At 48.9% G+C, this 16,538-nt stretch overlaps 2 protein-coding genes across 4 annotated transcripts in view; one reads left to right on the plus strand and one right to left on the minus strand.

The window, feature by feature from the left end:
* LOC135907341 (uncharacterized) overlaps window positions 1-16,538 on the minus strand; it is a 118,143-nt gene that overhangs the window by 81,842 nt on the left and 19,763 nt on the right. The gene's annotated exons all lie outside the window — the stretch shown is intronic.
* The window catches only part of LOC135907343 (G1/S-specific cyclin-D3-like), a 62,614-nt gene that overhangs the window by 2,955 nt on the left and 43,121 nt on the right, over window positions 1-16,538 (plus strand). For both annotated transcript variants that reach the window (XM_065439028.1, XM_065439029.1), the window contains exon 2: window positions 8,566-8,781. In XM_065439028.1, coding sequence (XP_065295100.1) covers window positions 8,566-8,781 — 216 coding nt within the window. The remainder of the gene's footprint in view (window positions 1-8,565; window positions 8,782-16,538) is intronic.

Below are 16,538 nucleotides of genomic sequence, written 5' to 3' on the forward strand. Positions count from 1 at the left end.
AAAAGTAAACGTTTTTTTTTTTTTTTGCCTCTACGTATCGCTCGCGCCTTCGTTGTCGTCTTCCACAGCTGGCTCCGATTTCGGTCATCATCCCAGCGTTTCCATACTCCCCCTCCCTCTTCGAAGGCGCTGACGGCACTGGCCCACTGCCGGTCGGAGCGGTTTCTTTAAAAAAGTAACTGGAACGCCCGTGCATTTCCTCGGACACTTTGAAAATCGATGTATCGGAATTAAGGCTGACCAGAGAACTCATTCCAAGTGGATGCGCCGTGCGAACTCAGCGGCTATAATTCTTAAATTGAAACATGTGGCTTAATATAGTTAATTAAAAGTTGATTAGCGTAATCACGTTAATTATTCAACTGAACGTTTTGATTTCTCGTAGCAGCAATGGCCGCCTCGTCGAGTAATTTAGATCAAGGGTTAGAATCGTGCTATCTGCCATAGGCAATCTTTAACATATTCGGTGCAGTGACGTCAGTGAGGTTCGTTGAAAAGAGAAACATACCCTTTGGTACATACCAAGAGACCCAAGTTGCCATGAAAGAGGTTCGCTGAAGAGCGGGAACATTTTCAAGTATTTTTTTAGTATTTATAATTACAACTATTTAAGTAAGCGTAATGCACACCACTAAGTTAACCAGAAGCAAGGAATTATGTTTCGATTACGAAACTTAGCCAATCGCCCCCTCGTGGCTACGTGCCATATATGTTAAAGGGCGACACAGCAACATAACTCAGTGATCCCAAGTTGGCGTGAAAAAGGCTAGACACCGACACGCATACCACGAACTCGGCGAACTTCCCAAAGAATGCTAATCGCAATAAAAACGCCGAGATGAAAACCGTTACAACGTGTTGTGGGTTGTCATGGAGGAAGGAAAGCGTAGGATAGGCACTGGCTAGTTCGGATCAGTTGGAAGAGTGTGTGGCGGAAATCACGTGGTATTTTTCGCAAAAAAGGAGCACTGGGACTGGTGTGCAAAACATCAACGTTGCCGTAGCAACCGCGCTCCTGAAGCTCTCGCTGCTGCCCACGTCCTCTGAAAAGTGAGATAACAGTTCTCGGTTCGTGCCTATCTCGCAGCACATTCTGTTAGCGAGACAAGCTGACTTTGGAGTGCGGTTTGTAAGCTTGAAAGTTGTGTTTTGGGTCTGTGAGTGTGAGTCGTCAGTCAGCAACGGAAACGTTCAAGCAGTCACGGCTCGGGCCTTCGTCGTCTGCTTCAGGCTGCCGCAGAAAAGCACAGAAGCGCGTCTGCTTCACGAAAACTGTTCCAGAAGTTCCGTAGGCTTTGTCCAGACGAGCGCCAGCAGCACACACTTCCGGCGGCTCTAGCAGTGTCATTTCAAAGCTGACGCCTGTAAGCTGAGCTGATTGGAGGCACAACAAGAGATGGCACACCAACATGGCGGCACTTCCGGTTTCAAAAACGTGACGTCGAGGCCTCTCCTATTTTGTGTGTCCTCCATCTTGGTTTGCCACGTCGACGCTGCGTCCAGAAATTTCAAACGCCATTTCGCGTTGTTCGAAACGCAAGTCACGGACGCTTCTCCCCGTCTGCGACGTCACGACTGTCTGTGTGACGTGTTTAAAGCCCCGCCCCTTGCAGTTCCGCGGTAAGCCGGCTTCATACTTGGGAGGAATATAATGCGTAATTCTTTTTTTATGCGTTGCATATTGCAATCACTCAGTTCAGCCCTTGGGCGCGGCCGGGCAGCCACCATTTAACCACGTGACGTGACGTCATGACAGCCGGAGGAAAAGCAGGGCCCCAACTCGCGCGGTCGCGCGCGGCCGCAGCCACCGCCTGACTCCCGATCCTCCCGCTAGGGGCGCTGCGCCGGCGCGTGACGTCACGAAGGAAAAGCTGGGCCCCAACTGGCGCGGTCGCGCGCGGCCGCATATTGCGCGGCCGCGCAATATGCAACGCATTCTTGGCTTAACCAAGCTAAGCCTAGCCATTTTTTTTTTCCGAGTTTGTTTCGCGGATCGAAATCGACGTGCAACGTAATGTGCAATTCGTCTCATTAGGATGTGAAACACAGCAATAGAAGTGGCTTTGTAGAATACTGATAAAATGGCGGAATCGAATCCCGGTCACGGCGGCCGCATTTCGATGGGGGCGAAATGCGCATACACCCGTGGTACTTAGATTTAGGTGCACGGTAAAGAACCCCAGGTGGTCAATATTTCCGGAGTCCTCCACTACGGCGTGCCTCATGATCAGAAAGTGGTTTTGACACGTAAAACCCCATAACTTAATTAAACAAATTATTGCTAAAATGCAGATATGTACACTACACCTGCGACGTCAACATTCTTTTATTTTGTATTTTTATTACTGCTATCAGTGCTTTTTCTGTGTTTGACATCTCGTTCTAATCCTATAGTATTGATGTATCATTCGCATTACTGACGTCTGTCTGTGACGTCATTTCAAGGCATTTAGAGCTATGTGCGTTCTTAAGACTGAAACTTCGTCGTGGAATTCCATCGGAGTCCAACCGCTTTATCATCATCATCTTGATCTCTTTTTTTTTTCATTGACATCTTTATTTAGGCACTCGAGCTCACAACCGGCCTGAATCTCCTGTCGCACTTATAATTGACGCGGCTACCTTTAACAGCCATGTCGTCGGAGGGCAACAAGCTTTCAACTTTATATCCGTCATGCAGAGAACACTTCACGCTAATTCCAGTACCAGTATCTCTGTAGTTGTACTTTTTGATGAATAGCCTTCGATATTTTGCAGGTGGACAGCGACTGAGTTGGAGTATAACGCTTTCGAGCCATTCGAAAAGCGAGCCGTCGACAGCGGCAGGGCATATCTGAGTTGTTATTATTATTATTATTATTATTATTATTATTATTATTATTATTATTATTATTATTATGTTTTCAAATGCTGGGTGCACAACTGGGCGCGCCAGGATAGTGCGTCCAAAAGCAAAAGCACTGACGAAGATATGGATGTCTTTAAGACGATTCAAGCGCATCCTGAGACACTTCTGACTGGACTTCGGCTGCAAATGCGGATAACACGCCCAAAGTGGATTTAGTGAAATGAGCCGGAAAATAGTCGTCGGGGGTGTTTGTTTGCGCACGGTGCCATTTCTGTTGCCAGGCGTTAGTGGGTTCACGTCTTTCGTTGTTCCTGACGTTTATTTTTTTATTTTTATGCGAAGCATACTAGCCGCACAACCACGCTCTTCCTTGCTGCCCCGCGCGCGGCCGCGTAGCTACCATATGACGTCATAACAGCTGCAAAAGCGGAGGCTCAGCTCGTGCGCTCGCTTGCGGCCGCGTAGCTACATAGCCGGGTCTCAGCTCGTGCGCCCGCCTGCGTGAGTTGTTTCTTCGTCTAGCCGAACCAAATATAGCCAAGCAACAGCAGTTCACCAGGCTAAACAGTGGTTCAACAACTAAATTAAAGGCTAGTATGCTTCGCATCGTGGGCCTAACCTTAGCTAAGCTACAGCCATTTTTTTTTTTTTTTGACGTCATGCTTATCTCTTCGAAATGGTTGGGTTTCCAAGCGTAATAATAATAATAATATATGGGGTTTTACGTGCCAAAACCACTTTCTGATTATGAGGCACGCCGTAGTGGGGGACTCCGGAAATTTTGACCACCTGGGGTTCTTTAACGTGCACCTAAATCTAAGTACACGGGTGTTTTCGCATTTCGCCCCCATCGAAATGCGGCCGCCGTGGCCGGGATTCGATCCCGCGACCTCGTGCTCAGCAGCCTAACAGTTTCCAAGCGTAGGTATCGGCATGCAATAGTAGGCGCTCTCTATATATGCGTCAAAAGCGTAGTAGCTTGGGTGAGTTGGTATGTTATGACTTTTTTTTAACTTGTAGCGCATCCCAAAAAGAGCAAAAAGGAAGGTGGAAGGGGTAATGAAAAGGAACGCAGAACAGAGGAATGGCTCACTCTGCTCTCCGTTCCATTTCATTCCCCTTCCACCTTCCTATTTTGCTCTTTTTGAGCTGCTCTACAAGACTAAAAGAGTATATATATATATAGGTTTTATTTACGAATAAGTGGTTTGTTCACATCGCAGAGAATGTGTGTGGGGCGGTTGATGATGTATAGGTAGCGGGAACGTGTTCCGTGTTATTTTTCTTGTGCTTCAGTGCTTGTAACTGATAAGCGGTTGCACTGTACGCGTGCATATATATATATATATATATATATATATATATATATATATATATATATATATATGCACGCGTACAGTGCAACCGCTTATCATGCACTGTATTTGAAAACTCTCCAATGTTGTCACCGGGTATTGTAGCGAACAGAATTGCGCGCTATGTGAATTGTGTTGCTCGTCTTCCTGGGCACAATTAATAGTTGGCCCGATAAAAAACAACTCAGATTATCAAACTGAGACATTAAGCATTCGTTCGGTTCTTTGCCCTCGCCACGTCGTGATGATCGTGACGTAATCTATCAATTCGTATCCTCGCCCGCAAGACGTCTTGAAGCTGTGGCTTGCATGCAGCCGTAATGACCAGCCCAGTCCCGGCGAATGCAGATCAAGTGTGGAAAGCGTAGTTGACCAGACTAAACGTAACTGAGCATTGCCCTTTACCATCCCTTTATGGACGTACAGTGCTCACGGAATGAAACGCGACAGGGAGCATTTAGTAGAACCCTGCATATGTGCAAAGTACTCAAGAGTGCCATGTCATGTCGCTAGGGATCTGGTCACCAAAGGTGACGCGGACTCCGATTTAAGTGTACGCGCCAAAATTACGTCAATGTGTCACGAACTGCAGCCAGTGTAAATGAAAGTATGCACATTAGTTAGGCCTAAATTGACGCGTTTCATTCCGTGAGCACTGTACGTACGGCGACTGTCACTTCTCGTTTTAATAAATTGGAATTGTTCCAGTACATTACCGTCCCTAACGCCGTTGGCTGTCGTTAACATTTCGCGTCGACGAAATGACCCAGCTCACGTTGATCGGTTTGACCTTGACGACCTCGTCTGCAGCTACTGACGTACGAACGCTGCGGGGGCGGAGAATGACGGTTTTCTTTGGCCTCGGATGAGCAATCCGTGATTTATAACGGTCGTTTTTTTTTTCTTTTAGTGCACTGTGTTCCGCGTACGGTACGTAGTATGCACTGCCCCGTCAGTGGCATTCCGATAATGAAAGGTCACTATAATTTCCTTTCCTTTTTTTTCGGGAAAATTGATCTCCGCCAAGGCACATGGGGTATGCAAGAAAATCAAACAAAAGCTTGCAACACAGTACTGTGCCGAAGCTGAAGCAATGTATCGGCGGACATATTGTACGTCAGCCCACGAGCGTAGTTTTCAGGAGCGTCTGGCTTCAGTTCAGCGTTGCTTTTTGTTTTTGTTTTTTGCGATCTTAAGTAATCTTTCTTAAGTTGTGGAGAGATTCCTAATCGTTTTCACGATAGCCTTGCAGGCGTAGGGCTCTATCATATTGTTGCACAAAAGCAGGTATTTACAAATATTTACAAGAAAAGAAACAAGAGGTTCAGTCAAAGCAGCATCCAAAATGTGCACGGTATAGCAGTCGGTCGTTTATCTAAATAAACGAATAGAAGAGAGAGAACGGAAGGAACTTGCTGCTGACCGCACTGTTGCAGTCTAGCGCAGTCTGCTGACACCTGAACGGCGTCGTGCATAAGGAAAAGAGGGGGGTGGGACTACGTATTAGGTTATGTGTGTATCAAGTCGCCAGACGCGAACTATGCAGTGGTGGAAGAGCGGGCGCCGATTGCGCCAAACTGCGCCGAGAGCTGGCCTTTGCGCCATCCGGTGCCAAAACGGCATTTTAGCGGAAAATTGCGCCGAGCCTGCGCCAAAGCATGCGTAAGAGCGAAACCCTCTTTCCGTCGACGCTTCGCAGCTAGTAAAACAAATTAAAAGCGACAGCACACTATCATCATCACAGAAGGAAGCAGAGGCCTGTCCACAGAGTTTCTGACTGTATAGTGAGAAACTCTATGGGCCCGCTGAAGTTGTCCGGTTGGTCATTCGCGGAATTTTTCCCTGATTGATGTACAGTGTAGTGCCGCTGTACTGTCTTGCTGGCGCTTTATTTCGGTGTCCATCGAACCTGCGTTGTACCGCGGTGTTTGCCGTAGGAGGATGGCACATCCTAGGATTAAAGGCAAGCTTTTTCGATGTCGTAGCTTGCCCTCGCTACGACGTACAGCGCCTCCTTCTCACTCGGGACAACTCTGTACCGACTGGACTTGAGGCCGTTCTCTTAGTTAAAGATACTTGGACAGTGACCACACCCTGCACTGGCACGAAAAGCGATTCGTGCACTAGTATACTACTTGAAGTGCATCGGTTTAAGAGACCGTTTATAGTGTCCCTGTGCATCATCCCACGTGCACTAAGTGCTCCCTCTCTTCCTCTTTTCCTCTTTCTATTTCCCCTTTCCCTTACCCCCAGTGTGTGGTAGTAAACCGGGCGCTCGTCTGGTTGACCTCCCTGCATTTTTTCTCCTTCATCTCTCTTTTTCGATGCTAATGGATAATAACGGGGCTTTGAAAAAGAGCCGATGCGATCAAAATCGCACGTGGGGCACACTTAAGAATGGTATTAGCGAATGGAGGTCAAATGTGGTACTCGGCGAGAGCCCCGCCACTCCGATGAGTGCCGCCATGTTCGTTGACGCAAAACTATATTGCGTCTAGTTTGGGTCGCTGCCTCATTTCTAGGAAATGGCACCGCCGACGCAAACGCAAAACCCCATTTGCATCTCGCGCATGCGTAGTGGCGATGACGCTATTCTTTTGCGGCGCCTGTACGAGAGCTCCCTAATTTGCATGGCATGACATGAGTATTTTGCATGACGTTCAGCGCAGGCGCGCGTGCTCGATCTGTCTCGCTGTGAGGCTTTGCGCACAAGCCGTGACTGACGCACCTTGTGGCATCTTGGGATAATACACGCGTTTGTCGACGATCTGTTCTTTGATGCCTTCTCTGCGCCCTATCAACGCACCTGCCGTAGCGCTTCTTGTTGTGGAAGAGCGCCACGTCATTTCCTGGCCGCGCTTGCGGTGTAAGCCTCGCGCACATCCGCCTCCACAACGTATCGACTATATATAAGTCACAGTGTGCATGGTATTTGGTAAGCGCACGTGCGTTTGACCCTGCGCCAAAAGGGCTTGCTACTGCACCGAGTCTGCTCATTGCCCGCGCCAGGACCTGCGCCGAAAATGTGAAATGGCTGTTCCACCACTGACCGTGCATAGTTAAGAATGGTATTAGCGAATGAGGCCGAACGTGGCACACGGCGAGAGCTGCGTACCACATTCACATGCAGACATGCATACAGACATGCATCATGCATGTCTGCATCACACATGCAGGTGGCGCCGTAGGTTTTACCCAAGCAATCTCATAGGTGACTTCGACGACGCGGCGCAAAAAATTTGGTAAGGACCGTTATAGTGTGGTAGGAGCTTTTCTGAGAGACCAGTTCTTCGAGATAGTGACCAGTAGGGTACTGGGAAACCAGGCGGGTAACTGGTGTTGCTTCTGACGGCAATCGCAGCGGGACTTTCGTGATGCCTGCGACAATATGTGCAGGACAATACGTGCTACCTTTCAATTGCCTGCCTTTATTTGCTACACGATGTTATACTTAGGGGTCGCGGTGTTTCGTGAAGCCTCTTGTCTGAAGCCCTTTGAGCGTCATATGTGCCTCGTAGACACCTAGTCACAGGGAACAGCGAGTTATACCTAGCGGTTGCGCTAGTTCGTGTAATCTTGTCTGAAACCTATTGCTTGACATACTTATAATCTTGTAAAAAGCAACAAAGAAAAAGCCTGGAAAGACAAACGTGAGCACTGGAATCGAACACAACGACCGTCGTTCGCCGACTGAATGGCAGATGGCAGCACGAGACCGCGATGCAACAAACGCACTAGAGTTAACCCAGGCGGGCATGCGCCTTCTTGGGCGCCTTGCCAGCGACGTGCTTCTAAAGCGGCGTTCAACGAGAAAGCACGTACGTCAGCGGAGTCACGCTAATCCACTCGGTATAGGTGCAGCCTTAATTAACAAGCAAAAAGACGCTATGGATTAGAAAGCTGTCGTTCGAGTTGGGAAATATAGGAAGACAGAGCGTTGGCAGGCCACGTAATGCGTATAATATATATAAATATATATATATATATATATATATATATATATATATATATATATATATATATATATATATATATATAATGATGTGCAGGCAACGAAAGTAGTCTGAGATAGCCAGGAACTTTTGTGACGTCGTGACATTAGTAGGTTTGCTGGCACACGATAGAGTTAGCCGAAGGCTTAATTGCAGTTGGGGGTCGGCGCGACTGGCCTTCATTCATGTTCATTCCACGTCATTGGAGGCTCGTCATATATATATATATATATATATATATATATATATATACACCACACACACACACACACACACTCATTTCAGTCTCTGAATCGACACGAAACTGTCGGTCCGACGATGGCAATGTCAGGTCGTTCGCAACATCGTTCCTTTATTTTTCAACTCGCAGGTGTGCGAGGAACAAGGCTGCGAGGACTCGGTGTTCCCGACGGCCATGAACCTGCTGGACCGGTACCTGTCCGTGGCGGTGGCGCGAAAGTCTCAGCTGCAGCTGCTGGGCTGCGTCTGCCTGCTGCTGGCCTCCAAGTTGCGTCAGACCCGCGCCCTGGCTGTCGACGTGCTCGCCTACTACACTGACCACTCGGTGACCGTCCAGGAGATACAGGTGAGTCGGGTGTTTTTTTTTTTTTTTTTACGCGAACATTGGACTCTTATAGCTTCATTAACGCGCAATGAGACAACGGAGAATGTTCTTGTGGGGCCGTGTTGTAGGGCAGTGTTGGTGACCTTGCGAGGGAGTCGCTAAATATAGCGAGTTTTCGGTCACCTTAAAGGGACACTAAAAATGATTTCTTGTGCACCCGTAAATTACCTTTCTACGACACTAAAAACACCACTCTTACCACAATAAAACGCTCGGTAGGCCAGAAAAAGCGCAAGAACGAAAGACAGGTGGCGACGCCTTGACGCCCCCACACATGGTGGCTGTGACGTCATGGATTTTGATGGCATCTACTAGGACCTACTTATATAGCGGTAGAGATTGACTACATTGTGTTCTAAAGGAACCAAATATTAAACGCAGCAAGTTTCGGGAACCTTTACTCAGCCAACGCGGCTCAAATGCGAAAACATACTTTGGAATCCCTGACGTCACACGGACGTACCGGCGTCGGGATTTCGGCGCAAAATTGAAATACTCCCGCTTCGACCTTCATTTTCTCATCTAGTAATCAAACTATTATTTTGAAATGAGTGCATGCTTTATTAGTCTAAACTGATTTATTGTTTCGCTTTAGTGTCCCTTTAAAAACTGCCCCCTCCCCGACTTTTAAGTCTTAGCGTCAGCTTTAGTGACACATTCGGGGACGCAAATAGCCAGTAAATTGATCTGTTAAAATTTATTGCGGGACATTGGCTAATTACAGTGCCTCGCACTCCCATCTTGTCACCGTAGCCTTCTAAAGACACATCGCTGGCTTATTTGTGAACCATCGGGGTGCATCAAAAGCTCATTTTCTAGGCGAAGCGCAGTCTTCAGGTCTAACACCGTTTTGGAAAATCGGGCGTTGTTTTCTCTTACCGCATTCCCATCGTTGACTCGCCCGTCTAGGAGACAATTTAAAGCTCTTGTTTTTACAAAAATAGCGAGGAAGATATCTGGGAACATTTAAAACATTAGAAAAGCAAAATTACGAGGTAGTCATCGTTGACGTAACTTAGCGATTGCCCGCAAAAGAAAAAAAAAATGGAGGGACCTGGCGACGTTGTCCAGAACCTAGTCATGAACAGAGTGGCGTCGGGTTCGTGCTCTCAAGGTTGTCGGTTCGAATCCCTGTATACAAGACACCAACATCTTTCAGGCTAAAAGCGGTGCTTGATTCCGAAACCAGACGTGTCGACAGCCAGTGGTGTAACTTACTGTACCCGGCCACGACCCTGTAATTCAGTACAGCCGCCTTCAGATTTAAACCGAATGATGAAATCCAATATCTAGTGACTTACTTTCAACCAAGCAAGCTTTAAGTAGCAAGACTTGAGTGGTTTAGACTGCAGACGCGTTAAGCTGGCATATTCAATTAAGGCAGCCCAACAAGAACAAATCTCGAGCAGCATCCGCTTAAAGAAAGCATGCGCTTAAAGAAAGATTTAACTCGGAGTTCGTTAATCAAATACATTTAAAGCACAAAAATGCTGTCACAGACCAGGACTGTCACAGACCTGGACTGTCACAGACCAGGGCTGTCACATGACTGGAGTGTTTGAAATAGAATTGTTGCATTTGAGATAGAAATATAGTTACTCTAGGACGCAGAATTCTGGTTTAGTGCCTGTAATTGTGCACGATGATTATCAAATAATTGTAAACTTAAAGAAAAGGTCGGAAGCACGAAACTTACAAATTCGTAACCCCGCACCAAACACAGGTATCGAAGTTCTGTAAAGTGCATCTGTTAGAGAACCTAAAGCACGCAAACTTAATAATGAATTTACCTTACGTGAAACTTTACGATGTTTACGAGAGTTTCGGTAAAGTCTCACAATTAGTGGTATATATTTTAGAGCGGTGTATGATGACACGTCACATTTTGTCCGCTTTATATGTATTATTTGTGGTTTACAGAATTGATATCGAATTTAAGTGCGGAGTTACAGATTTGTAAACTTGGTAGTTGAGCTTTTTCTTTTTATTATTGCTATCTTCAAGAATACTTCTAAAAAAATTGACGGCACAAATAAAAAATCGGCCTTCTAGAGTCACTAGGTTTTCAGTTTTTTCTTTTCAATGCAAAAAGAGAGGGCATAAAATTTACTGAAGCTGTTGCTGAGCGGAACGATTTCTCCTTTGCAAAGTATTTGGATTAGGAGCTGTCGAGGTAAGAAGGCCTCTCTAAGTGTGTTCCGGTTAAGTATGGCGGAACCTGTGCAAGCTCCAACCACATATCCGCACAGCAAATGCCCTCTGTGATTAAGCTCTCCAAATCATAGTTCAGCGGTGTTTAGCGGCCAGTACAGCCGCGTTCTATTTGGCCTTATAAGGAACTCGCTAGCTGTGGTTCCGCGCCTCGCCCAGTGAGGTCGCCGATTCCCGTAGCCGTAGCGCCAGCGTGTTGACCTCTGACCTCCGGTTATAGTGGGAGGTACTACGGTTCGTAATAGCGGGAGCGCAGTTCTGGCCCGGCTTCAAGGACGTCGCTCCGTGGTTGAGAAGCGGCGGGAAATGCCTCATTGGAAGCCGCCGCCGCAGTGAAGCGACTCTCCGTCTAGCCAAATCCGTGCAGCACACTCAGAGCTGCGGATCTCGCGTCGACCAATCAGGAACGATAACCGAGCGAATGATAAAGGAGTTCGTCCAAACTTCCGCCATTGATCCCTCCCCTTGTGTGAAGATGGATCGATGAAAGGATTACGGCCGGATTACCGGCACACAGTGCACGGGCACGTCTGGACAGTGGGCCATCTCTTCTGCTTCACGTGGCTGCGCGGCTGACGCGATCCGTAGCTTTGACTGCGGTGCATGGATTTCGTAGAGCGGAGCACAGTAGCCACGCGCACGGAAAGGCGTTACAGGAGAAAGCTGAGGGCCTGATAGACGAAAGGAGGCGTCCTAAAAGAGCACGGGGGTTTCGGGACGCCTCGCCGCGGGGGTCAAAGGTCACCGGGGGAGACCGATCGCTGGGAGAGGGTACGAGGCTGGGGGAGCCAGACGCTGGTCAGCGCTCCGCATACTTCTTCAGCCCAGGATAAACGAGACCGTCCCTGACACTTTTGTTACCGTTGTCATAGATTGTTCGTCCGGCTTCTTCTTTGAGTGTGGTGCCGAACGCTTTGCAATCCCGCTATTCCACGCGCCCAGCACACGCCCGTCTGAAACGGAGAACGCCTGGCGGCGAGTGTTGAAGGCTTGACTGTTGACGTCGGAATGGGCTGCCCCCACCGCCGTCTGGACAGCCTGTTCGTCTGTCTCTGAGTTTTTGCGTCCGGTCGGCGTAGCCTCGTCTCCTTTGTTTGCTTCTTCTTTATTCTCGTCTGCACCGATGAGCATCCATCTGGGCTTGCTTCACTTTTTCTGTGCACTTCTGCTAGTCGTCTGTGTCGCTCTTTTGCTTTACTTTCCGTCCGTGTCCCGTCTGCTTATTTTCTCTCGCATACACGGTTGTTTTTCTTTTTTTTGTGCTCTTGCTTCACATTTTGCCCGTATATTCTGTCGTGCTCGTTACTTCATTAACGTTCTGTCGTCGCATTTTCCGCACCGGAAAAAAAAAAGTCCGCAATTTGGCTCGCATGTCCGCGGTCAATGACTTCCCGTCCATCTGGTGACCAGCGATATCGTTGTCAAAATCTTACGCGCCATAAGCTGATTTTCTATGCCACGAGAGCGCGCTGTCTCCTCAACTATACGCTACGGAGGAGCCTACACATGCGTGCCTATACGCCAGCGCTTGAGCCCTTCCCGTGTGCGTATGAAGGCTTCCTAAACTACGCGTGCGAGCTGGCGAACAAACTGCCGCACGCAGTCCGGTTGCAGCCGTCTTGAAAGGCGGCAGCTTTGGTGTTAGTCAGTCTGGCAACTTGACAAATGCTTTTCTCTCTCTCTCTCACTCTCTCTCTCTTCCGCTGCCTTATCTACAGCTTCTCACCGTTATGTAGCAGTTCTGATCGCTACCTGCCGACGCCCGGCTCCTTTTCCCCGCGCATGCATGAAATGGGGCTGGGAGCTTGCGGGAGAGGTGTTTGAGAGATAAGGGGCCTGCTTGACGTCCCATTTGCCCGCCGTGCACCATTAGCCACCGATTATTCAAATCAGCTCTTGCGAGTGGGAAGCAGATAGTATATAAGGGAGACCGCAATTCTGCTGCATTCTGTCGTGTTCCTCGCCCTTTTTTATGTTACTTAAAGAGCGTATGGTGGGCATGCGTACCACTCATCCATTCCGTTAGCAGCGTTAGGCAACTGCAACACCAGGTGGCGCCGCTAGCAAGCATGGCGGCTAGGGGACCCTGCCGCGTCCATAATCAGCATCATCAGCGGCGTCCTTGCGCGAGGCAGCAAGATGGCGGTGCGGACGCAATAGCAAACGGGGCAGCGGGTATTCGGGTTGAGATTGAAAAGAACAAATTGAGCTGGGCAGGCCGCGTAATGGGCAGAGGACATTGTGACGGCAAATGGGAAGGTGACACAGAAAAAGAAGGCCATTGGACAGCGTTTATCCTGTGTCTTTGTGTTGCCGTCATAGCGAACTTGAAACAAGTCGCCCAAGTTTACGCTGTAAATTTCGTGGAGCACTTGCTGATAGTTATAATATATAAATAGAATGGGTTCCCAAGGACAGGGCAACGCTGTCTAGAACAGTGAAGGACTAGGTTATGTGCTGAGATTGGAGAATCTGCGTGGATTGGGCGGAATCGGCTTAAGACGAGAGTGATTTGACAAGGCTGAGAGACGGTCTTCTTCGCGCAGTGGACATAAAGGGTCATGATGATTGTAAGGTCGCTCTGATTGTTCGTGTTCTTAAGTGTCACGAATCGGCCACGTGCTTTGTGTATAGAGAGGGGGTTCACTTCCCCCCATCTCAGCGGGGCAACAGTTGCTGTGTTATGTTGGGTCACAGGCACCGCGCGGTGTTGGGAGTGGAGCCCGCCTGCTGAAATCATTGATTCGCAGCACTGAAACATTTCTATCTCTGCTATTAATGAGCCGATTAGAAAACATTTTGCGGCAGAACGCTGCCCAGAGGACATGTAACAACTTGCAGCGTGTGACTAAAATTTACTATGGGGCCTCGTGAGGGGCCCTTTAAACACCTAAACGCCATACCGACTCTCCAGCGGCCGTGGCCACTCCTGTCAGCCAGTCGAAATCCGCGTTCCAGTACATTGTCTCCCCTCTCTGTTGCCAAAATCGAGCTGTGTCATAGGTCTAGAAAGGCACCGCTAAGTCGGACGAAAAAAAGCCTTAGTCAAAATCGAGTCCTGGATCCCGCGACCTGAGACCCCACGTAGAAATCCAGCTGCTGCTTCCTACGGGCCTTCCGTCTCCACCAACCGGGCTGGGAGTCACCGAAGCAAATCAGCGCGCGATGCTTGCATGATCCGAGTCCCGCTTATACGAGTCTCGAGTAACTACACGTCCTTTTGTACATGTATATGTATCCCTGTTTTTATGAGATCGACGCCCTCAGAAGATCGCCTCAGCCAAAAGCCTGTCTTCTCCGCTGCTGGCGACCACAGGGCCATTAGCAGCAATGTCAAGATCGTTTTCGAAGCCCGTAAACCATCCGGCTTTAGGACGCACGCTCAATGTCCAGCTGCTCGCACTTGACGGCTGATCCGGGCCTTCCTTGGGGCCTCGACTCCCGCGAGTCCTTGCTTCGAGGCAGACGTAGCTCGCCCAATAGACTACTCTTTTCTGACGTCGTGTATAGTGCAGTACGCCCGCGCATCGCCGAATGCGTGTTGGTTTCTTCTTTGCAAGAAACAGAAGTTCGCACGGTGTTTGCGATATTCTCAACACAATGCCACATTGTGCTGCTGCTATGATTGAAGATGTTCGCGGTTCGCACTCGAAAGCATCAACTATAGGCTGTTCAATACGAGCCCGCGGTAGCGTTTGCGCACGGTGCGCTCCTTCTGGCTTCGGCTTTGGCTGCGACCCTATGTCCTTCCGCCTCGTGGTCTTAACCTAACCGTCTGCGCGTGCAAAAAAAGGACTTTGGGACAGACGACGATCAGTCCGGGAGGCCGTCTGTTCCTCCAGTCCTGGTCTGTCCTGTTCAGCCTCTTCCGATATGGGCGCGCGCTAAAACACTGGTCACGCGTAACGAAATAACGTTGCTACGTCCTTCCTCATCGTGGTCTTAATAAGCGAACCGTCTGCTAGTACAAAAAAGGGACTTTGGGACAGACGACGATCAGTCCTAGAGGCCGTCTGTTCCTCGAGTCCCGGTATGTCCTGTTTAGCCTCCTTCGGTATGGGCGCGCGCTAAAACACTGGCCACGAGTAACGAAATCACGTTGCGTAATACGGATGGGTTGCGACCCCGACTGATCGTACCGCGGTGACACCTCCGAATCTGTCCTGGCGAGCTTCCCAAAAAGCCTCCGCGGGTTCGCTTGATTCCTCTTGCGCTTCGACGCAGGCCGTTCATCTGGTCTCGTTTCTCGTACATGCCTGACGAGATCGAGTCAAGCGAAACAAGCGCGCCATCGTCGAATACAGCTGTCCCGGGGCTTTCAGAAGAAAACGCCGTTCGGCGGCTCAAGCCCATTGTACCTTTTTTTTTCTTTGCGCCTTTCTCAGTTTCCCTTTTAATCTTGTCAGAGCTGCCCTTGGAGGCACGAAAGACGACGCGTGTTGCCGGAAGCTGTCTTTCTTTTCACTTTGCTGTGACATTGCTGTTTGTTTACACTATAACGCGCATCTCGCGAGCGCTTCGTTCGCTAATTTATTGTTTTTCTCGTCAACATTGCAGCGCAACTGCTTCGTCGACGGTAAAGAAAGAAACAAAGAAAGAAAGGAAGAAAGCATGTGTTTCACCAAAACCCTTACGTTCTCACAGGTGTCACATTCGAAACACCTGAGGGAGACCCGTTGCGCGCACACGCTTATTTGTCTCCATTTTTTTTCACGAGGCTTCCTAGCTGTCAGTTCGTGCTGGCGAAAGCCAAGCAGCACGCGTCGCCAGCGCGACCCTCTAGAATGTGAGAACTCTCGTCCCCTTTCCCGTTCTCACGGAGCTACGCGGGCGGGGGAACCTCGTCATTGCTCAGGGCGCTGTCTCGCGTCCTCATGTTGTTCGCACTTGTCACTGCAATTGCGAGATCGTGTCACTTCAATGGAGAGATTGTGAGCATACTGACTCAATCGGTTGCGCTGCGTGCTGTTTTTTGGTATTTTCCCAGGGATACACGAAGTAACACAAGTCGTGGGCTTGGTGCTCGTCACTTTGTAGAGAAGTGCCGCACTGCTTCCTTTTCCAGTGGTTACGGGAAAGCGAGATATCTGGAAGTATACTCGAGAGATGCTTGAACAGCGGTATACACCGAATACGGACAACTGTGCAGGGTAGCTGCTTAATCGGTTGGACATATTGGGCCAATCGTGTTTTATGTCCGCAAGCGAGGCTGCTGTGTCCTTTTTTTGGTGGGGGAGGGGGGGGGGATTCTATGCAACCCTTGGCAAATGTGTGGAGTGTGTGTGTTCGAGTAAATGAGTACGCCTGTCTTCTGCTGCTGAACGACTTGTACATGGCTAGCTGATGGGCTCTATGCAACTATGCACAAATATTTGCAACTACCATATACTAGGCCGTGCACTCACTACCATACAAACAAGGACACACAACGACAGAGTTCGCGAAGTGAGGGGCTGTGGTAGGGGATGTAGCCCGCAAGCGTACTGCTTTAAGCCTTAACTGGCTCA

The sequence above is a fragment of the Dermacentor albipictus genome, chromosome 10, assembly GCF_038994185.2.
Source record: "Dermacentor albipictus isolate Rhodes 1998 colony chromosome 10, USDA_Dalb.pri_finalv2, whole genome shotgun sequence".
NCBI classification, from domain to species: domain Eukaryota; kingdom Metazoa; phylum Arthropoda; class Arachnida; order Ixodida; family Ixodidae; genus Dermacentor; species Dermacentor albipictus.